Consider the following 24,125-nt stretch of genomic DNA (forward strand, 5'->3'; position numbering starts at 1 on the left):
TCCCTTGTCTACACCTTGAGCGCGCACGAATGAAATTGGGTTACGCGAAATTTGACGAAATTTAGAAAATTTGAAATCGATAACACGAATGAACGAACGAGGGTGAAAGTAAGATAAGTCGAATAATATGAAAGAGAATGGAGAGAGTAGGGAGACATAGGAAAAACATTGCGAGAAGAATGAGTAGGGAGAGAGAGAGAGATTAAAGCAAAAAGAGGGGGGATGATACATGGTGTGCCGATAAATCGTTGAGGAAGAGACAAATTTCTCAATAAAACGCCACCGGGCTACCTCGAGTCTCTATATATGTACAGTAGCACATTGCATGGCCAACATATATATATATATATATATTCTCTATATATATGTATATTATTATAATTATTACCTATTATACTATGTAATTCGAGCGACACGAACGAAGAATTTCCCCTCCGTTCTGCGTCTTCGAGTCTGTTCTCCGGCGTGATCGAGGAACGTCAAGGGCGTTCCAATCGGAGCGCAAAACTTCGAGGAAGAGGGTAGTCGAGAATGGTGCGAGATTATTATTTAAGAACGGTGCTGGGTGGAAACAATACTTTTCTTTTTTTTAGAAATCGATAATTTCTATTATACTTACGATAAATTGGATAAAGTATCCAAAGTCGACGGCGGGTGAATTCTCTCCGATCTAAAAAATGTATTTTCGCGATCTTATTTTCGAGCAACGTATTCGAAGTCTATCGGAGTCCCAGCATCGTTGTGAATAAAGAAACAATCTCGCCACGTGGGTCACAGATAGGGTGTCCCCAAATTCTTTGGTGTTTCTCACCCTTCAAGTTCGTTGATCGTACTCGAAAAAAAAAGAGAGAACGAGACAGTTTACCGAAAAATTGATTCGGTTCTATGGAATGCTAAATTTGTCGAGGAACGGGTGAAATACGCGAGAAAAGAAGTGGCGAGCGTTTCCGAGTACGAAAATTCGACGAGATAGAGGGAAAAGGGGAGAACGAATAAAAGAAAATACAGGACACCCTAGTTACACGGCGATCCTTTCGTACAGATTCGACGACAGACGAAAGTCTGCTTGCTTGCTTGCTTGCTAAATTCCTCGGCGTGGAAACGGGGACGAGAACACGAAAACGCCCCCGTTTCCAGCGCTCCTCTCTGTCTCTCGCGTCTTTGTCCTTAGAAAACGACACGAAGACGTACACGGGGAAAAATAAGTTATGTTTAGACGACCTGTCACCCCGAAGGTTGGCGAAATTTTTCCACGTAATCGATCGATCGTCGGCGTGGCGGAAAAGTAAAGTACCTGCACGCAAACTCTTCGACTTGTACATTTTAATTTTCAATTAAAAAAGTTACAATTACTCGAGATTTGAATCGCGTAATTTCGGTAAAAGATTGGCGCCAACGAGATCGTTCGTCTTGCTCGTCTGCCGTAATATATCGACGCAATTTCGATCGAAACAAAGAAAAGTTTCGCCGATGTTCGGGCTCGAATGCTGTCTTATCGAACGTGAGCATTTTGCTGCGAGCCGACCATTCCCCGCCAGATAAATCCCAATTTTAGAATCCACCGTAATACAGAGAGTGCCCGTTTACTTAGATATTAATTTTGAGGCCCCTTCGCAGGTAGTATTTGACCCACCCCACCCCCTGAACCCCTGCCCACGCCCTTATTCAACCAGATACCAGTATTGTTAGTCGATACCTTGTAAGACAAAGCATGAATGTTCAGCCCGTTGGAAAGAAGTCGCACATTACAGGCGTAACCCACATTACGTCGGTGACACTCGACCTCTTTCTCGAATTATCTAAAAACGTGTATCGTTGTTGCGCTTCGACATTGGTCGTTAGTTTGCGATGAACGTTGAATGTTATCGAATAATTCTCAGAATGTGTTCACAGAATGAGCACTACTAGCCACCCCGTGAGAAACAGGTCGAGGGACATCGGATCGGATACATCAGGGGTACACGAAACCACGTTTCGAAAAGATCGTCTACATCTACGTCTCGAACGTTTCTCGGTTCCCTTGAGACCGTCTCTAACGTAATCCGTAATGCTAAATTCGTTCGAAACCGTGGTTTACGAACGGTCCGGCAAGTCGATACAACTATCGTTCGTGGGTTTCCGGGTTGAACGAATTTGTCGATTGACGTTTCGCCAAATATTTTGTATCGGATTTGTCGGTCGTTGATTCTAACAAGCGTATTAAACCGATCGCACCTTCAAACTTCGAGCCATCGAGAGTTACGAGAATTTTTCATCGAAGGGAAATTTCATTTAATCGAATTTCTTGCAATTGTTTGCCCAATCGTTGCCGAATTTCCTGTTATTCCTCTTACCCAAACGATCCTACGTTTGTCTGGAAGCTAGTCAATTTCAAATCCCATCGAATTCGTTACCTTTTGCTTTTCAATAAGCACAGAATACCTATTTCTCGAGTTACTTTTAAATGTTCCGTTTCGTTCAAGTTCCTCCCGTACTTTTGTTTAGTAATCCGCTAGTTCGCTGCCGTTCTTCACCATCGGGTCGTCGGCCACCGAATTTCTCTATAGCGATTCGTCGAACGTTTGACTTTTTACAGAGAAAGAGGAAAATTTTTCTATCAGATTTTTCGCAACGCGATCGGACATGTAACCGCTCGTTAAAAATGCTCGACAGCCACCGTGACGCTCTAATTAACTTTCTCGAAAATTGAATCGTACAGTGTCGCGTGCCCCCGACTTCCTCTGGCGAACGTCCGTCAAAACGCGTAGAATTCCGAGCTCAATGAATCGATAATGAGTCCGACAGACGCTACCCGTTATTGTTGCCATCGGTCTTCCGTTTGTTTTCGCGGCGTCCGTACTCACCGCTGCGAGTCATCCACGATAATTAAATTATTAACTCGACGATCGCTAATTACGCGATGGGGGTCCGAGAATACGGTAATCGAACTTTCGGCGTCGATCGAACATCGTGTCCGATTTTAACAAACTTTGGGCCGAAAGCCATGGGTATCTTCTTCCGGTTTCGTAGAATGGAGCACTCGACGTTCCGACTATTTTTGAACGAACCTCGTGCGTCTTTCGATGTTAGTTTTGTCGAATCATCGAACACGGGATATTCGCTTTTGCAAAGTATAAATAAGTTTTATCGGAATTTCGTTGTTAGTCAACCAGCAATAGTTTACCGGAAGTCCGCCCCAAATTCCGTTAAGGATCCACGAAGTCCAATTTCGGCGCGGAGTCGAAGGATTGAGAACCGATATGAAATAGATTCCATGAAGAAAAATACACGAAAAGAGTAGAGAAGAGAAGAGAAAAAAGTAAAAGATATCGATAATCGCGTTAATAGGAACGTTGGATTCGAGCGAGTGGAGTACACGGAAGTAGACGGTGACATAGGAGAAGTCGAGGAAGCGCGTCGTAGGGCGTAAACGGGATTGAGTTCCCTGTGCGGGTGACGGGGCACCGCGAATATCGTCGAGTTCGGCCAATAAGCAATAAAATTGAATCGCCCTCGTAAATCTATGCGAAGCGAGAAAATCCAAGAAGAACCGGGCGTCCCGACTCCATCGGAATGTGAGCCTATCAGGCAAAAAAGGGGCAACGAAGAGGAATGCCTATCGGAGACGAGGTTCTTCCTTGCACGAACAACCACCCCCACTTGTCTATAAGGTGTGCTTGGAGTTAACATTTCACAATCATTCAAAATGTAGTTATCGGTTTTATTTCAATTTTAATTTGCGAGATGCGATTCGTTCGAAAGACTTGAATTAACTTAACGTTAACAAGTGAACGGAGACGATGGAGAAATTGATAGAGGCAAAAGAACACGTCCGACTGAAAATGTTGCGCGTCCAGCGTTGAATCGCGTTAGACAAACATCAAAATCGTGATAATACGTGCAATTGCCGTAGGTGGATTAACGGAAATGAAGCGAAATTCAATTTCCTGGCAGCTGGATATTTTCCTAAAAACGGTGATAGCGAGCATCGGTATCGATAGATCGTACAAACGAGTTAAGAACAAAACGTTCGCAAGAAAATAAACAAATCTTCGTTGCTTTGAATTCTAAACACGTCCATATCTAAAATGCATTGCAATGTTTATGAGATCTCGTTTAAATGGAACGAAAAGAAATGAAAAGTTGATCCGACACGAGTGTCAACGAAAGAAGAATTAAGACGGAAGTCGGAAATAGACGATGATCTCGTTTAGCTCAAAGTCAGATGTTCAAATAGGGATTTGAATAATTCTACTCGTAAATATCGAGTTAAACAACATCGAAAGGATGCAAATAAAATGGAATCAAAGTCATCGACGAGAAGGGCTGGCCAATTCCCAACGAGAAAGTTGCTTCGACGACACACCCGGTGTATCGGGAGAGGGTGAGCGGGTCGCGGGGGTTGAAAGGACCGGAACAGAGTATCGGGATCGCGTGGCCCATGTAAATGCGCGGCCGCCTTCTCTGCGTGTATTATTTTATTATATACCAGAAGCTATTGGGACCACGTGACGCCAGCGGGTTGCCTCGGCCGAAACGCAATCATTCTTGAGTTATTCGAAAAGGCTGGTGGCTGCAACGGAATCCCCGACCCACCTATACGAACAAGACGTCTACGTGCCGCACTCGCATCCCTGACAAACTTCCTTTTGATCGAACCTAGCCACCGGTTACGCCCGGATTGTACGCGAATCCGATCCCACGACCACTCGAGCCTGTCGATGCGACGCGACGCGATGCTCGATGGAGTTTCGAAGTTTATAGTTTTGGCTTTTCCTACGGTTGGAAATCTGCCCATTTCGGTTTCAATTTCCGACACCCTTTCGCGACTTTTGTTTTCAACGTTGAGCTTGTGGGTTTTTGGCTGCTTCCAATGGAAAATATTGCCTCGATAACCCCTGAATTTGATAGATTTCGCAGGTAGCTCGCGAAGATTTCGCGAAACGATTCACAACTTCTCTCTCCGAATGGTTGGATTGGGAATGAAACGGATGCTGTCCATCAAAAGCGTAGATGGCACAATTTCATTCGATGAATAGGACGAACGTACGGCAACGTATTTGTGACATTTGTCGACCGAATAGTTAAATATTTGTCTATTCGTTGCGAAATATTTCATTCTATAATCTAAATTTATTTATTTAACGTTACATCTACGAATAGACAGTCGCGTATAATTGAATATCTATTTACGTTGTATGTTGCGCGTAACCCAGGCGACAGTGAAAGTCAGTGTTGCGTGTTTGTTCGATCGGATAAACGGATGTTTATCTTGTATTCGTTATTCGTCGTCGCGAGCGCGTTCGATATAGCGGCTCCTCGACGATACACGGTTCGATTAGACGAAGCCGATGAAATTTTTCCGGCCGAGCAGATCCTCTCGCGTCAAAGAGTGGCCTGGCCGGCTTTTCAGGCCGTGGCGCACAAAGTGTCAGCCGGATTATTTTCCGAAAAAGCTCGCGGCCACCGACACCGACACCGACACCGACATCGCGTCAGAGATATTCCGCACGTTAGGAGCTCGTTAATGCTTTATCGCGCGGTTGCGCCCGACTGGATTTGGCCCACTTTGCCCGTTTCTGGAATCCTTCGATCGATCCGTGACATCCGGCTCCTGCTTTCGCATCCATTTCGAGTTCTGCTCACCAACGGATACACAACGATGTCTGACAACGCGACCGTTCTTCCGGCTGACAATTTTAACACCTCCCCCAGCACCTCCCTGTCCGTTCCTTGTCCGGGAATATCGTCACTGTCATCGGTATGTTCTTCCCCTTTCATAAAGCTATTGTCGGCAAAAATAGATTTTTATTATCGAAAGCCAAGGGAAAACGGACCGAAGGAAACGCTGTGTTTCGTGACGAAACTTTCGGAAATAGTCGAGAAAAATGGCGCGAGGAGTCTAGAAAAGTTTAAGCCCGTATATGCAATTAAACGGAAAATCGTGATAATTCCTGTATTCGAAAGGGCAAGAAATAACGTCAAAAAAAAGAGGGTAGATGTTGGAAAAAGTGAAACGACGAAAACGCTTCGCGCCCATAAGTCGATTGTCGCGACGATCAAACCTTTCCTGCTCGAAAGCCCCGAGGGTAATAATGAACGCGTCAATTTTCCGTCTCTGCCGGCTGTCCACCACCCACAGCGCCCCTTTGCAACCCCTTTGCAATGGCATCCGTGGCTGGGCTCTCGATGTCCTTGTTCCCGGTGCCATTTTTTCGCGAGCTTCCTTTCATTCGTTATCGGTCGCTTGCTAATGGCGCGCGATTGCCTTTTAACCCCTCACCCCTTCGCTGGTGTCTTCGTCCCTTCGTTGCTCCTCGTCCGTCCCCCCGTGTACGCGTTGGCGTTCCATTTTCGTAGATCGACCGCAACCGAAAAACGAAGGGAAGGCTCGCATAGAAAATTTTAATCGAGAGCTACTTTGCCAAGGATTTGTCGTTGGGACGACGGGGAGGGTGACGTTTAAGATCGTTCAACGGTTGGTCGTCCCGGTGGCAGGTTAATGGAAAATCGTGACTCGCGATGGCGGAATTAGGATCGGTTAGACACGATTGAAACTTGGGACGTTTCGCGATCGACGCGACGGTGGTTCGATTTTTTCTACGACGGAATCGAACGCAACGGTCGGTAGCGGTTGTTATTGACAGCCGTGGAAACACCGGAATTAAAAGTCCTCGAGTTCTCGTCCAGGTACGAACCCGCAGTTTCGAAAGATAAAGTTTCAATTTAGATTGCTGGCCGCGACGTAATTCTTTAGGATTAAACGCGTGTTGCAAATAAAATTGTTTACTATACCTGGAACCGGGCCTGTTCACGTGCGTCGTTTTTTTTTTTTTTTTTTTTTATTCCTCTCATCTACGATTATGCCCCATTTACGAGACGAGCACCGCAAGGGACCGGCAGTTATTACGTTGCAATTTCGATTTAATGTCGCGATCGCCTCGCGTGAGCGTATAGCTATTATTTCAAAGGGTAGTCAATCGGCGCGCAGTGTTAAAATCGAATCCGCGGTGCAGTCTCCTCGCTGAGAAAAATGAATTCGTTGAAAATGGTGATTTCGTCGCGACGCGTTCCATTTGTTTCGCTCGCGCACTTTCGATCGAGGAACTTCGAGTTGTCAGGAAGCGAACGGTAGAGTGAAATTTTATTTTTTTCAATGGATACAATGTACCGCATTTTCATGCCGTTTCCATTCCAATTGTCCTGTAAAATAATTTTTACACGCGAATCGAAGTTCGTAAATTTTTAAGAGAGTTGGATTTTAGTTTCCGAATATACGAGATATTTTTAATCGGAGAATTTGGGACCCGGATATTTTTTGGTCAAAAAGTTGGCCACGCGGGAAAATTTCGAATTGAGAAATGAAGAAATTAGAAACTAGAAAAATAAAAAATCGTTAAGAAATTTGCTACTCTAACAGAGAAACGAAATATGTACGACCAACGAGAAGCATGTAATTTTACGAGTTTGAGTCTCTCGAGAGCTCTGTTTGAAATCCGCGTCGGTGCAAACTTTTTCTCGGAAAAATTACCTCTCGCGTTCGTTGGAAACGTTCCAATGACAAAGAGAAAAACGAGGGGGAAAACGTATACTCGACAAAACATAATACCACTCAGATTCGAAACAAGGCATACATCACTCACTCGAGACACCAACGAAAACACACCCGAAACCACTCTCGCTTCTCCAAGGAAATGCATCTCTTGACACTCTTGCATCGTCACATGTCCGCCCCCCGCCCCTGCCCTCTTTTGGTACCCTTTAGTGACATGTTTATCAGCAGTAGTATTATATCAGTTATTGAGATATTCGTGGTATGCAACCGAATCCCCTTTTTTTATCCAGTGACTTGTGTACATGTTACTTATGCCCTTGAACATATTTCTCGATGTGTATCTGTAAGTCCAGATTAATTTTTGTTTTCTTTTGTTTGAAAACGTACGAAACGAGTTACATATACAAAAAAAGAAAAAGAAAAAAAAACAAAAAAAAAACGAAAAAGCATTCATAGAGTGTAAAAAAAGATTCTACGAAACGACCTACAAAATGGTCGTTCACCTGAACGAGTTCACCGTTGATTCACATTCGTCTTTTTTTCTGCTTTCAGCTGCACAGATTCCACAACGCGGAAGTAAGTACGATTAAAATACATTCAAAGACCGTTTTCCTTTCGTTTGTTTGGCGACGTCTTAATCGAAGCTATCGTTGATTAGACACGGGGCGCGAGAGAGAAATACTTCTTTTCGTATCGCGTTTAGCGGCTGCTTGGAGTCTTTCGCGCGGAACATTTTTCAACGACTCACTACCATGTGGTTCGCGTTTTTTCCGCGACAACGGAACGTCTTTGGAGTTTGTTTTAAAAAGTACACGGTGCTTCGTTACGTCGTTTCGAGCACGAACGAATCGGGGACAATCTTTCGCTAGTGTTAAGCGAGATCGGATTGAAGTAGCCGAAGAGGTCGTTTCCAATTTACAAACAACGTTCTTTCCCTTTATTTTTGTCCGTACCATCGAACGCGTTTTCTCTTTTACGGGCAAAGTAGCTAGCGATTCTCTCCATCGGTTCTCACGGCGATCGACTAAAGGATGGTTTGAATTTTAGCATGCAAGAGGAAAGACGAGATGGCGAGCCAGGCAGAACACCAACAGCCCGCCCCCAAGAAACCGCGCCTGGTTTTCACAGACCTTCAGCGCCGTACTCTACAGGCTATTTTTAAAGTAAGTCTTGTATAACTTAACTCGCGTTTTGATCGATAGCGGTTTCTCCGCGTTCTGTCTCGATTGTCCCGGGAAAGGAAAATTCGAAAACAATGAAAATTGACGAACGGAAATTCTCCGCGAACAGTCGTTTTTCTAACAATGCAGCTTCGCGCGAAATCGTATTCCAAAGCGACGTTATTGCTGTCTACCACGGTCTACTCCGCGAAGAAATTAGCTTGTCTTCCGCGATGAACAAATTGTTCCATCGTAATGCTGCAAGATTCGCGCATCAATCTTCCTTTACTTGCCACCGCGTGCACCAACGGTTACTCGATAACGGACAAAATATTAATGAAATAAAGGAACCCTTTCTCGCTAGCCCGGCGAGTGAAACATTCAAAGGATCGAGCAATAAAATTTCCCCGCTTCCTGGCAGCCATCGATAGCGATAGGCATCGTTAAAAATGGAAAAGGCGTTTCGAGTATGGGTGGGCTGGATTTTTGTCCCGTTGCTACGTCGACAGGAACGCTAATGAGGAAACGGACAATATCGATGGGCATTCTCGAAAGTGCTCGCGATCGTAGTCGCAATCGAAGCGCGGGGAGCGCGCGGCGAAGGAATCGGTCGCGAAATAATTCAAGACAGATCGATAGTCGGCGGTTGACGCGCAAGGGGGGTCAAACTCAACCCTCCACCCGCACTCCTACTCCTGCCACCTGCCATTCGCTCGATCTGCGCGTTTTTATCCACGTGCATGCGAAAAATCAGGGACGCGACACGCGACACCAACGATTGTTTTCCCTCGTTTCTGTCCTCCGTTTCATCGATGCACGCGCGTCTCGATCGTTTCGATGAACTTGGCATAAGTAAGCTTGCTAAGGGTTGGACCAAGTAAGCAACAGCTGACAAATTTCGGTTGTTATTCAATGTTTGAATTTCTTTGGCATTTCATGGCATCGCGAATATCTCTCTTCTCTACCACTCGATCGTAGAGTGGTCCTTTTTGACTTGGTCGTAGGGACTGATTTTATTCGCGATTAGCTTTTCCTTTCCACGACGATTGGAAGGTTTCAAGCCGATTGGAAGGTTCGAATGTTTCTGGCTCGCGTTAGAAGTCTAGGTACCGTACACGCGCCGGGTAATGTCGTTGGGAACTATGCCAAATAGTTTGCAAACCGGTCTCCGTAACTGCGACGAACCTGTCATTAAAGAAGGCATTAAAAGACAACGAAAGAACTCTGGAATGACGACGCGGAATTTACGTCCGTAGACGCTCACTCGATACCTCGCTCGTCGCGAACCGTCCATATCGCGGCCATTCGATTCCACGCGTAAAAGTCTACAATCCTCGAAACGCGCCTGGCAACAACGATCGTTGACATTCGTATTACAGCGACTTCCATTTACGTTAACTCCTCAACGTTGAATCGCAAGCAGTCTTTCGAAGTGGAGCTTTTAAAAAAAAATTAACTCTTAACGCGTGGTTTTCGAATTCGTTTCGATCAATCTTCCGGAAACACGAGGGAATCAGTTTCATCGAAACAGATCGAACGTATCGGAACCCTTCCGACCAGTTCGATTGAAAGATAAATATGGAAATAACGTGGACGTTCTCGAGAAAGACGAAAGATCCGGTCGAAGCGTATTCGTTGGCTCTTTGGAAGTATGCCAAATAGTTCGCGAATTGACCTTAGCCCAGTTAACGTCGTCGCTCGATCTTTCTCGCGTTCTGCTTCTATTTTCCGCTCGATTCTTCGAACTTGAAACTTGCAACGAATCTTTCCACTTCTCATTCGCGTATCACGATCTCGTAAAGAAGACGAAAATCTTGGACTGCGATCGGGAAACGTGCAGTCGCGAACGAACGAACAGTCGTGAAAACGTAGCAATAAACGCGCAACACCGATCGATCGTGCAAAAGAAATTAATCAAGCCGCTAGAATGGCGCTGTTACGAGAGATTTAATTACTCCAAGTATCCTGCATCGAACGACGATAGCAACGCGAATACGGTGGTTTTCGATTTTCCAAATGTCCGAACTCGAAGAGTAGTAATATCGAAATATATGGAAAATAAAAAGAGTACAGGGTTAGGAAGGCTTCGAAGAATTCTGATAGGAAACTCGGTGCCGCGTAATTCGAAGGGAGTATGCACCGGGGTGACGTTTAAGAAACCGCGCGCGGCCGCGGCCGTATCGATATCCTGTCTGAATGTAATTCACCGTGTGTAACGCAACGAAACGAAGGTTGCCGCCTCTGTCTACGGAATACCAGTTCAATATACAGAGAAGCGTATCAATTGCTGGAAATACAGGACACTATCGGCACGAGGATCGTGATTATTCCTTGACAGCCACTGTGCACCGTGTCTGAGCGGAGGAAGAGGGAACGGAGCGATGGTTGCATATGTGTCACGAGGCGAGCGGTGCACGGACAACTTCAAAAACGACAAGAAAATCACGTGTTCTTCGTAAACGCTGTACTTGGACAAATTTCAATCGTTTTTTCAATTACGATGCAACGTAGTTTAATAAATTTTACGACGCGTACGAATCTTTCTAAATCTTTCTAAATCGAGTCATCTTCGGGTACGACTAAACGTAATTTATTTATCAAATAATTCGTTGAAAAGAAAGAAAAAAAAGAAAAATTGTGTTGGTTCGTCGACTGAAATATCATCTTCGTTACGAATTCGAAATTAAAAAACAAGACTATTATCGACGAGTGTCAAGATCGAGGATAATTCGCGAATCATTCGTTTTAATGTAATAACGCTTAGAGGGTTAAACGGTCGCGTTTTACGCGTAGCGCGATAATTATTGCGTTCTGTCACGCCCGCTGGAACATTGGTTTGTAATAATTGTTGCTTCGACCAATCGATACCCTCTCTCTCGCTCACTCACTCTCTCTACCTCCTCCGTTATTGATCGGCCCACGTCGAGTAAGAAACGTCGCGTGGGAAGAAAGCGTGCCAGCCCGTTTACCACATCTAGAGAAATGTTTATCGTTCCGACGGTCGAACGACGATTCTTCGTATCGTTCTCTCTTGGTTCGAACGAACGAATACCAGAAAAGTCACTTTACCTATTTCGTTTATATACGGGGCGAAAGCTGTAATGTAACAATGTTAGTAAGTAGAAAGAATTTGGTGGACTGAATTTGGTGGTTTAGTCGTTTGTTAATGGAATTCAATGTTCGGGTATGCCGGCTCGTCGAATTGCAGATTCTTTTGATAAACTGCCGTTCCGTGCTCGAACGTATCGTAATTAGGACGCAGTTGGTAAGAATGTTTGTCGTGTTGCAGGAGACCAAGAGGCCGTCGAAAGAGATGCAGGTGACAATCGCCAGGCAGCTGGGCCTGGAGCCGACGACGGTCGGCAACTTCTTCATGAACGCTCGACGCCGCTCCATGGACAAGTGGAAGGACGAGGACCCGAAGACCGTCGCGGTCGATGAGGGACAGCTATCACCCACAATAGGTATCGGGCAACGACAGCCAAGCGATGTTTTGTGACACACGTCCGACCACGAGGAGTACCACGACGAGTCACCCGAAGAAGATTTGCCCTTCTCGTAAGGGCAGCGCGTTTCACGCGACGCGACGCGACGCGTTGCTTTGATTTCGAACGAGAGGATATCTCCAACTGACCTGGAACGTCAGTTTTTCACGCGTTCAGAATTCTTTGCGATAGGCGATTGGGATTCGTTTCGATAACGCGACGATAACCACGGGACCGTATCGATGAATTTTTCTCACGATTGGATACCGTTGTTGGATATACAGATCAACGAGACCTTTAGGTCTGTGCGTTGTAAGCGCTTGGACAAACGGTATCGTTCGAGGTCACCAGTCATCGAAGAAACTTGTCCAACATTAATTTATATTTATCGATCTAATTTCGTCCAGTTACGAATCCCACCTTCGTTTCCTTGTCGAGTAATCTACCGGAACGAACTGACGATATCATCGAAACCGTTCGACGGTCGACGCTTTCAAGGTTTTCGGAACTTTTTTAAAAGCTTCGAGAATTTCCGTCGAGTCCCACGGTTGACCGAATTTCGTAACGTTTCAACTGAAAGCAGAACGAATTTCAAGGCAAAACCGGTCATTCTTCGAACTACCACGCAACGACGTCATTATCTTATAACCACGCCTGGAAAATCGTCTGGAAAGCACGGCCGCTGTGATCATTTTTTAACGACGACCATCCGTAACGCGTGCGGCAGTATTGTCCGTGAATATTATAGTCGAGCTCCTCCACGTCGACCAACACGCCGGCAAAAACCATTTCGTTTCAAACTATTCGTCGCGATTCGATTCTATGGTAAAAAGAATTTCCGGTTCTGTCGTTATTTTGCGAATACTTTTTACGCGGAGGGACTTTATTTTATCGAGGAAATACTATACGTTGGAAATATAAAAATAGCTTTGTCGTCACAAAATTTCCTGTTCTTTGGAAAATTGTATCTCGATGTCGACGATCTATTCGATTAAAATGGATAGGTAATCGCGCGGTAATAAACATACATGACGTTCCAGAGATCGAAATCGAGCATCGTCTAGCGGCGTCGAAGGAAACCGTGCCAGCCGTCGTTTTTCGGATCCGAGAAACTCTCTCCCTCCTTCGATATCGAGCTCGTGAGATCGTCTAAAATGTGACGAAAATTACACTTGGACGAATCGTTCGAGACTTCGAATCGAACCTCTCCGGAAACTTGGTGCCATAATTTGCCATACTAGATTAAGCTACCTTTCTCCGCCGTGGGTGGTTCATCCCCTCGATGTGAAACACTTTCTAGTCTACGCGTGTCGAAGTGCTTCTCCGAAGAACGCCATTTTTTATCTAGTCAAAATTGCGAAAGACGCGCTTCGGATTGTTTTAATCGGTGCTCGTAAGCTTCTTCGACGCGGAACGGGCGACGTTGAGATGAATTCCAACGCGTTCGATCTCGAGGCGTTGAGATTTTAAGTTGCGTAACCGTGAAAGGAAACGATACTTTTCTCTCGAACGCGGTAACCCTTTGCGATTCGTCTTCTCGTCTAGAGAGCAGCCGGTGTTAATTTAGAAAAAGATGCCCTTCACGTCGAGCGCGAAGATACTTTTTTAATACTATAATAAACGTTTTAAAGAATGGAGTGTTTTAGTGCCATGTGGACAGTTTTCGTGCCATGTTCTATTTAAGATAAGGAAAGAAATATCGAAGAGACGTGGCTGGCTCAACGCGGAATCGCAAAGGGTTTCAAACTTGCACGAATTTAGAAAAGTGCAACATTTCGCTTGAAAAAGGAATATTTTTACTGAAATCGAGGAAGCCTACGATTTAGAACGATCGATTTCGTCGCTTTAAAGGATCGATAGACAGAAAAATGTACCCCGAAAGTTTATTTATACAATCCGACTTACAAAACGAAATTCAATTTCGCGTCAAAGAAACAAAAGATCAGATTTTTAAACTTCTTCCGATAATTCTGGAATATCTCCCGTGGTAGGAAAAAAGAAAATAGTTGATTAAACTCCAGTTCGGCAACGATGATTTTAAAGCGACAATGCCTCGATTTGCGAATAAAAGTAGTCCGTAAAAATTCAAGAAACAGAGGGTGTTGGAAACCGAGGGAGAGAGAGACTTCGTTCCGAAAGTCGTCGACGCAAGAGGGTGCAGCGTTCAGGACTCGTCGTGTCCTCGTTGGTCGCTAAAAGGGACAACCTAACGAACCCGTTAAAACTGAACAAGAACGCGAACAAGAACAGCTTCGTTTCTTAACACAACACACTCATACGCGACAACCGTAAACATGCGCGCGCACATACACACACATACACACATACACACATACACATACAAAAATATGCAAAACAAAAAAGTGGCATCGTGTCGAGGGTGCACGTGCCAAGTGATATATTCTATGTATGTAATAAACATTGTATATCAGAGTGGACGCTGTTTTGTGCGAATCGACGAAGAAGAGGAGACGGGACACGAGACGTACGGAGGGTGATCGTTCGCGAGAATTAGTGGATCAGTGTTCACCGACATGCGAAGAGAGAGCAAGTGGAATGCGTGAGAGAGAGAGAGAGAGAGGAAAAAAGAGCGAGCGAGCATGTGAAAGACTTAGTGAACCGCACTCGATACCGAATCGTAATTGTGCTGTGCTATTGTACATATTAAAGAGCGAGAGAAGCGACACGCGAGAGAGAGAAAGAGACACACACGTATACACTCATACACATATACATACAGAGGCGTTCGATTGCGTGAAAGAGCAGTGATCGAACAGACTGAAAAGAAAAGAACCACCGATTTTCAGTAAGGAAAAGAGGTGGCTTCTTTTCGCGTTTCCCGCTTGCACGCGAACCGTTCCTCGTCTTGAAAAATTTTACGTTTGTTTTGCGTTCGATTATTAAATTATTTTTAAGTGGACAGGCGACTCCACCGGGGCCTCCTTCGCGCAAAGTTATTCATTTTCGACTTCGAAACGGTATTGGGTTCTACAAATATTTTGGAATATCTGAAAAATATTTGTCTGCAAGTCAAAGAGCAACGGTTATACATTAGTAATCGAGCAATCTTTATCGAAGACCTGTCGTACATGGTTGTGTATTTTGTTTTTGTTTCCTTTTCTCTTTGAATCCGACCGATGAACAACGTTAAGATACTTTTGCTTTTTTGCTAAATATTTAGTGCTCGAATGTTAGTTATGACATTTAGGATGTTTGTGAAAATTCTCGATTATTTTCACTATCTAAATTGGAATCATCGATGTTTCGCGAAGACATCGAGTTGTTTGTAGGAGGGCCCGATGTAAGATGCGCAAAAACAAGAATCTTCTATACTAGTCGATACTATATCTCTACGCTAGTTAAAGCGTCGAAATAACAAACTGAAAAGACATGTCCGTCGATGTTTCGAGCTTTGAGCTTCTTCGAGTTCCCAGGGATTCAAATTCTGCGTTCATCGGATTGTTTGTGCAAAGGATACTCGGTATCTTTTTTTCTTTTCTTAATCGAATTTCAAGCTGGCCAGTGAGCGAAACGTCGGTTTGTCCGGATGTCACCGCGTCGAGATGAACGTTAAACTTATCGTACCAAAAATAAGAAACCACAGAGGAAACGGAAGCGACCGGGTCGCGGCCGTCGATTATAAGATCATATATAGTACAAAGTAAACATATATTATTGTAATAACAGTTTAAATTAAATATAAGAGGAGCGTCGCTGTTTCAACGGGGTGTGTAAGAAAATGGTGATACGAGAAGGAACGTTTCGACCATTGGGTCGAGGAACGTGACTTTACACTTTAAACTTTAAACTTCAAAGTGACGCGTGAGAAAAGGAGAAATGGAGGTCGCGAGCGGGCGATAGCTTCGAGCGTCGAGTTTTCATAGAAGTTTCCTCGTCCGGCGTGGTTCCGTCTCGTTGTCGGACGCGATGTAACCCGCGCGACGATGTTACACTCGAGGTTCTCACCATTCGAAGATGGCTCCACTTTTTTCGTCGGTTGCGCAACATCTGCTCTGCGCAAGGTATCGGACAGCGAACAGTTCTCGAGAGGTACGCGACATCGGAGCAACAAAACAACTGAAAACGAAGTCGATCAGAGGACCTGGTACCGTACTACCGATTATCGGGAAAACGGGGAGCGAAAGGAAATGGATAGATGTTTTCTGGACGGAAGGAAAAAGAGATCTTGTTTCAACGCTATAGCAATAGATAAAACATCGCGAATATACAGACTAGAGGAGACTCGGAAAAGTTTGGAGTGACGTAACAAGTTGCAAAGCCAAATTGCATTCGCGGACATTGAATGATGGTATTCGCAAGATCCAGAAAAGAGCAAAATTTGTGAATTTAAAACCAAAATGAAAACCAAAGCAATAACGAATCTACGTGGGAGGAAACGAGCGGGTGGTCGCGAAGTTTAAGAAGCAAAGTAGAATTTTTACATACCAAGCAAAAGTCGGATCGAGCAAGATTTCCAAATAAAAAATGGATCGTAATAGCAGGATGTTGCCCGAGGTTCGTCCGTTTCAACCCTTGAATGTAATATCGCGGTAAGCAAGCCACGGGGAGGGGAGGGCGGGGGGGGGGGGGGCACAAAGGCGATGGTCGCATCGTGACAAGGAAAAGATCTCGCGCGCTCAGTTGGTCGCGATCCGACTCGAGGGGAAGACGTCGCAGGGAGAACGAAACACGGACGAAACGACGCGCGAAGGGATCTTTATCCGTACGATAAGCCTGTACATAGACGATTAATCGCGATTATCAATTACGCCGTTATCATCGTCACCTTTGTCGCTATTATTCTTCTTATTACGTTTATTTGTATTATTCCTGTTGCCATTAATGCGATTTTTATTCCTGTAACGAGACGATTGATTATTATATAAGTATACCGTAAACATGTTGTTTGTTAAAGTGAGAGAAAGAGAGAGTGAAAGTGGGGCGGGGTGGCCGGGGAGGGGGAATGCAGAACTGAGATTCAGGGGAAATTTAATTAGCACAGTTATTCGAGAAATTTTTAGAGCTGACAAGAGCTGACGGGTCGTGAACAGAACAAACACAACAGTAACAGCAACAGAAGCATCAACAACAACAACAACAACAACAACAACAACAACAACAACAACAACAGTAATAAAATATCGCGATCGAGTTGAAAAACGATTAAAATAGGATTAGAGAAAGGTCGAGGGCGTAAAGGGTTGCGTTATCGTAAATAAAATTGGAATCCGAAAGACACGCACGCTAGGTACACGCGAAACAGAACATTAAAGCAAGAACATAGTATATAATTATATATATACTATATATATATATATATAAATATACATAAAATATAAATATATAAATATAAATATGAATATAAATATAAATATAAATGAATGATATATTATATATATAAATATATAAATATAATTGCCATTTTCAGGCATCCAGGGGTAGTTAGAGGATATGGGGTGGGGTGGGTGGGCTAGGGTGGGACGAAGATACATATATTTAGTATAGCGAAAAGCCCAGCGATCGAATGGCGGGGTGTCGTTGCCGGGATATTCCGGTGTCGATCGATCGACGATCGGCGAACACGTGTAATTAGAAGAAGACCGCGAGACGAGACATAACGCGCGACCTAGTTCTACCGAGGGTTCGAAGATAACACGGACAAATTAATAGGAGCAGAGGAACATGTCGAGAGGAAGGTTTTTTTTTTCCAGGAAACTCTAGATCGAGAGACATCCCCATTTATTCGCTATATTTTCATATCGCAACAATTATCGATTTATCCTGTTTCTAGAAGAAAATATTCGCGTGACCAAGTGTCAATTTAAACTTTGAAGATAGACGAACGAAGCACCGTTAGCTCGATGCTTTTTACACTAACGGCAACATCAACGGTCAAGCTGTAATATAATACGCGTGACATCCTCGTTCTCTCGGCTCGATTAATTTGTCGGTATCATTCCAAGACAGCCAGTACACAATATTAGCGGTACACGGTACCTCGTCTCAAATCGAGGACGATGACGAACAGAAACACGGAAGAAATACTCGAACCGTTAATTCCGAGCTAAGATTTATTCCGCGAGGGTGCAAAATAAGCGTGGTCTTTCGCCGAGCAGTGTACGCCATTCCCCGTAACGATTCGTATCAATTCGACGAATGTTCAGGGGATGTTCGGTGGCATACGGCGAAGGAACCTCGAGACGAAGGTGAATGAACATATATAAATATAAATATATAAATATATATTAAAGAAAAAAGAGAAATAATAGTAATAACGATAAAAAAGGGAATAAAACGTAGAGACTAAGAGAATCTATTTCGGATCCGTGTATGTATACGCGTTTTTTTATATTGCAACGATGCGAGTCGCGCGCGCGAGTTTTAAATCGGTAGATACGAGAAAAGTTAGGAGAGGGGGGATATTAAGTTAACCCTTGGACTCGGCAAGATATGCGGAGCGGAGGTAATCAACGTTGGACGAATGTTGAGTAATATATTATATGGGATATATTATATTATTATATAGCACGCGTAAAAATGGTGGAGAGGTTAGGGGACCGGTTTCTGTCCTCGTCTCGGCTACTCGTTTCGTAGATAGAGGCTCGTTTTCTTTTAACTAGAATTATTTCGTTTCTCGTTGTTGACTTCTGGGACGAAGACCGTCAATGCGTTTCTCGACAAAACGATCCCACTTGATTATATTAGGCCGGGTTTAATGTCCTTTTTGTATCGTACAGTTCTGTTTGATACAGTTGAATGTTCGATGTTGCTCGAAAAAGGAATAACAATTTGCTGAATAAAGACCACAGTTGACGAAAATACAATGATACGGACTCGTAGTAAAATAAAACATAGCCGAATCGCGAGAAACGCTGCGAAGCTTCGTTTTTGATTCGCTCGAATCCGTCGCGAGCGAGCAGCGGGAGAAACGCAGGGCAGAAACCCCTTCAGGACTACAGGGAGAAATGTCCGAGAGCCCGTGGTCGCGTCTCGCGGCCATTCGTTAACTAATTATCTGTTGATCGGATCGGTGGAAGATCGAAAGACGACAGAAGAAAACACACGAGTGTGGTGCGTGGGCGTTGAAAGAACGAAGCGAGAACAAGGTGAACGGTTCGTACGACAATAAGGTATCGATTAGTTAATCAGAGATGAAATAATGTAAAATACAAGTGCAAAAGCAAGTATACATTATTATATTTATTATAATACGAGGGTTCAGCGTGTCGACGTCCACCGTCAGGGCAGGAAATGTTCGGCGAGCGACCGCACGGTCTCTCAAACCGAAAAGGAAAAACGAACAGACGGGTAGAGGATTTTCACAGAGCTGAGAGAGACGACGTCGGGGCTCCTTTTAGAGTTTTAAACGCGAACCGCTACGCCGCTAGGGTCGAAACACACAGCTTAGGTTTTGCGCGGGACGTATCGAAACGAGACGAAACGCGGAGCCACGCTAAACGAAGAATGCCGAACGAACGGATTAAAAGATTGAGAGAATCGAGGAAACTGATCGATCTCTCGCTTCGGCAGCGGTCGTTTCCTCCTTTCTCGGCGAAGGGAGGCGTGACCGAGGATCGATGAATCTCCGCGAGGACATACCAAAGGATCGTAGATTAAACGCGAGTAAAAGAGGAAAACATTATTTATTGTTTACACTTACGTATTCATTAGCGAATGACACGTACACGTATACACCGACACACGCAAACGCGAACAAACACGGACACACACGCGTACAAAGAGCGAGAGTGATCGAGAGAGAATGCGAGAGAGAAAGAGTTTACGAACGTGAAACTTAGTCGAGGGAGCTACGCGTCGTTGATTTTGCGAAAAAAATAGGGGTGGGATGGGGTGGGGCGGGGGAGGGGGTGATAAAGAAGGAGAGCGCAAGCGGTTGCAACAGAATTACACTTGTAAATGATGAAGTCGAATTTTTCAGCTGAGATCGATCCGCCGGAAAGATCGACGAGGGGGTAGTTTTTTCTTGTAAGCGACCACTTTGTTAGCGTCCGCTCGTCGATCGAACGGCGACGATCGAGGATCTGGGATCCAAAAAGCGTCGATACTACGCCGTCGAGTCACGAAATTTGAGGATGTTCTTTCTCCCGTCGATCGAAATTATTAGATGGAAAATTCGATTGCAGCATGAGAACGCGGAATTATGTACGTAATAGACACGCGAGTTCTGTCGAGATCGGAACGCGCGCGAGGGACGGGGGCGGCTGTAAACTACTGTAAACTACGATGTTACTACGTTTTACCAAGAGCTTATTGTAGTCGAGAACCATTTACGAAAAAAAAAAAAAGAAAACACATACACACACATACACACGCGCACACGCGTACACACACACAGACACGTAAACAAACCAATCAACCAAAAGAAGACAGAACAAGAAGAGTAACTTACGTCGTAAAACCAAAAACAACAAAAAAAAAAACAATGGTAATTGAGTGTAGCACGAAAAAAAGAAACTTCTTTACACTTTTGCACGAGACGTGTGTTGTACTTAAATTAATTATCAATTGACATATGTAATTAACGTTTTATTACTTAGCAATTAAACTTAATTTATTTATGATTACATCGGAGTACCGCTTGTGTTGTGATACGCCCTTGTCGATGATTAAAAAGTAAGCAGGAGGCTTGTGTGTTTCACGCTCCCTTTCAACGGACAAAAATAAATGTGCAATTCGACGGTGTCGACTGGTGAAAATGAAAGAACAGAGAGATAACAAAATGAAAGAAACTTCCGTACGACCGAGGGCCACCCGGATTGTTGTTTGATTCTTCTTCGCTGACGCGCAACTTTCGTCTCTTTTTCCTACGGTTTTATTTTTCACGTGAATTGTGCAAGTCGACATAACTACGAACATTTTATTTTGGATCGTTCTTTTACTCTCTGGAGATGACGCGATTCGATCGAACAGCGATCGATCGTTTACCTCTTCTTTCGCGGATTTCGTCGAAATCCGTGAGCATCGGTTTCTGAAACTTCGGTTGCGTGGTTTGTAATGTCAGTTGTTAAAGGAGAGTTTAATTTTAAGCAAGACTTAGGAAGGATTAGCGCGTCGGAAGGTTTGCGATGAGGTAGACGCCTTCGTTGTAGCAACGGAATCTAGTCAAATAAACATTAATTCATGGGAGCTCGCAGTTAAGTTAAATAAACTCGAGAAAGAGGGATTGGTAGTCTTGTCATTTATTGGACGTTCGCTTTCGTTCCTTTGTATTCCCAATTGTTTCATTTACAAACGAAAGGACATTCGAGATGCCGGAAGATTAAGATTACGAATCGCGAAACGAAATAACCGTTAAATTAAAAGACGTAGAACGCAGGACCTTTGTTCTCGGAGAAATTATTTTGGTACAACAAAAATGGTATACAAAAATGTATATACATGTAAGCGTCATCGTCTTTCAAGAGTATTTTATAGTAGTATTTTATCTGTTATCAAACTGGTTATCCGTTTAGCATTCATGCTCCGAAGGCTTGTATGCCGGTAATCGCTCTGCCAAGTATCAAAGCATGAACGTCCTTCGTACCTGCGAAAAAGAAACAACGTTGTACGCAACTTTCCGATTCCTCGCCAGCAAAAACTGTTTCCCGATTGATCTTCCGTACGTACCTTCATAGGTAACGACGCTCTCCAAGTTCATCGCGTGCCTGATGACATGGTATTCGTCCGATATCCCGTTACCACCCAACATATCTCTGGCAGTTCTTGCGATTTCCAAAGCTTTCGTAGACGAGTTCCTCTTTATCATGGAGATCATTTCTGGCGTAACTCTGACGAAAGAGGAATCGAAAACAATTACCGAGTCAAAAAGAATTGCTAATACTCGGGTGAAAAAATTGAAGCGCAATTTATGGAAAACGTGTATCGAACTATAATATAAAATCGTACGTTGGATAACAACGGCAATTGTACTCATAAGCTTGATGGTTTCGGTATAAGGGAGATACGTATTTTCTTACTTGTCCTCGTCTTTTAATCTGCCAACCCTCAAACAAGCCTGTAAGCCGAACGCGATGTCGCACATCATGTCGGCTAACTTGACCTGCATCAATTGATTGGCTGCGAGCGGTCTCTTAAATTGATTCCGTTCCAAAGTATACCGTCTGGCTACCTGCATACAAGATTCCGCGGCTCCCAAAGCTCCCCACGCGATGCCGTATCGAGCGTTGTTCAAACAACTGAACGGGCCCTGTCTCAAACCCTCCTTTATTTTCCATTCTTTTACGGACGCTTTCTTTACGTAACACTCACTTTGAGTCCCTCAGCGTTCGGTAAGAGATTCTCCGCTGGTACTTCCACGTTGTCCATCAGAATCATGCCCGTGACGGAAGCTCTCAAGGAGAATTTTCCTTCGATTTTTGGCGTGGACAAGCGACCCTCGTTACCCTTCCTCTCGACGATGAACCCACGGATTTTCCCATCGTCGCATTTCGCCCAGATGATCAATACGTCGGCAATCGGAGAATTTGTGATCCTGGCTCAAACGATGCGTTTAACCATACCTTTATTTAGAATTTTTTAGATCCCTACGCTACAGGTACCGTACAGGTAAAGTATATTTGCTCCGTGTATATCGCAAGAATCCATACAGTGAATACTCTATACCGTCGGAGTGAGTTGCGCGTGTAGACAAAGCTTGAATAATATAACATGATTCTCTGACAGGATTAAGTATCGTTTAAAGTGTTACTACATCGACGGCGCTCACCATGTTTTGCTCCCGTTCAACCTGTAAATCTTTTTTCCTTCGTCGTAAGTAGCTTTACTCTCCATGCCTGCAACATCGCTACCATAATTGGGCTCGGTCAATCCAAAACAACCGATTGCTTCGCCAGAAACTGTAAGTATTTCGAATGGTCGCTCATTTCGTTAAATGAAATACGATTATAAGATACGAAACGCGTTGGTACACGCGTGCTTGTATTTTCTTTTAAACACGTACCGAGTTTAGGTAAAAACCGTTCCTTTTGCGACTCGTTGCCGTGCATATGAATCGCACCCGCTGCGAGGGATGACTGCACCGAGAAGGCAGACCTATACCCACTGTCCACAGCCTCGATTTCCTTGGCTAGAAGACCGTAGGCTACGGAAGAGACGCCCGCGGCACCGTAACCCTTCATCGTGCATCCCAGAATTCCCAGTTCGCCCAACTCCTTCATGATTTCCTTGTGAAACATTTCTTTTCGATTCGCCTCGATTACTCGGGGCAACAGCTTCTTCTGGCAGTACGAACGGACCTGATCTCTGATCAGAATCTCATCTTGAGTCAGCTGCGATTCAAGATTGAACGGATCTTTCCAGTCGAAGGTAGCTGAATTTTCAAATAATTGTAATAACATTTACTTCAGAAATAAATAATAATTTCCCTTCCTTTCCAGACACATTTCCCATTAATTTCTCTTCCTTTCCAGACACATTTCCCATTAATTTCCCTTCATTGCATGACACATTTCCCATTAATTTCCCTTCATCGCATGACACATTTCCCATTAATTTCCCTTCCTTTCCAGACACATTTCCCATTAATTTCCCTTCATTGCATGACACATTTCCCTTTAATTTCCCTCCATTTCCTGGCAGACGTCCCATTAATTTCCTTTCATTTCCTAGCATATTTACTTTAAGTCCCTTTCATTTCCTGGCACATTTCCCTTTAATTTTCCATCACTTCCTACCACATTTCCCTTAAATTTCCCTCTATTTTCGGGTAGATTTCCCATTCATGTTCCCCTATTTCCTGATGTGATTTCCCTTCATTTCTTGGAACCATTACCCTTAAATTTCCCTCTTTTCAATGTGCAACATTGTTGCACTTCGCTCCGCCAAAAAGTTCAACAAAGTTGCATTTTAACACTTTACATTTGATTTTTCACATTTCGCCGAACTTCTGAGTTGCCACTTTGTTGCACTTCACTCCGCCAAAAAGTC

At 44.1% G+C, this 24,125-nt stretch overlaps 2 protein-coding genes across 2 annotated transcripts in view; one reads left to right on the forward strand and one right to left on the reverse strand.

Moving 5' to 3' along the window:
* The window catches only part of LOC128878378 (homeobox protein onecut-like), a 60,218-nt gene extending 39,454 nt beyond the window's left edge, over positions 1-20,764 (forward strand). Inside the window, exons 3-5 of the mRNA XM_054126521.1 lie at positions 8,087-8,110; positions 8,582-8,697; positions 11,984-20,764. Coding sequence (XP_053982496.1) covers positions 8,087-8,110; positions 8,582-8,697; positions 11,984-12,193 — 350 coding nt within the window. The 3' untranslated portion in view covers positions 12,194-20,764. The remainder of the gene's footprint in view (positions 1-8,086; positions 8,111-8,581; positions 8,698-11,983) is intronic.
* Positions 20,042-24,125, reverse strand: part of LOC128878377 (glutaryl-CoA dehydrogenase, mitochondrial) — a 5,685-nt gene continuing 1,601 nt past the window's right edge. Inside the window, exons 3-8 of the mRNA XM_054126518.1 lie at positions 23,140-23,508; positions 22,906-23,035; positions 22,449-22,671; positions 22,157-22,386; positions 21,807-21,967; positions 20,042-21,723 (exon numbers count right to left, since the gene is read on the reverse strand). Coding sequence (XP_053982493.1) covers positions 21,656-21,723; positions 21,807-21,967; positions 22,157-22,386; positions 22,449-22,671; positions 22,906-23,035; positions 23,140-23,508 — 1,181 coding nt within the window. The 3' untranslated portion in view covers positions 20,042-21,655. The remainder of the gene's footprint in view (positions 21,724-21,806; positions 21,968-22,156; positions 22,387-22,448; positions 22,672-22,905; positions 23,036-23,139; positions 23,509-24,125) is intronic.

This window comes from Hylaeus volcanicus, chromosome 6 (assembly GCF_026283585.1).
Source record: "Hylaeus volcanicus isolate JK05 chromosome 6, UHH_iyHylVolc1.0_haploid, whole genome shotgun sequence".
NCBI classification, from domain to species: domain Eukaryota; kingdom Metazoa; phylum Arthropoda; class Insecta; order Hymenoptera; family Colletidae; genus Hylaeus; species Hylaeus volcanicus.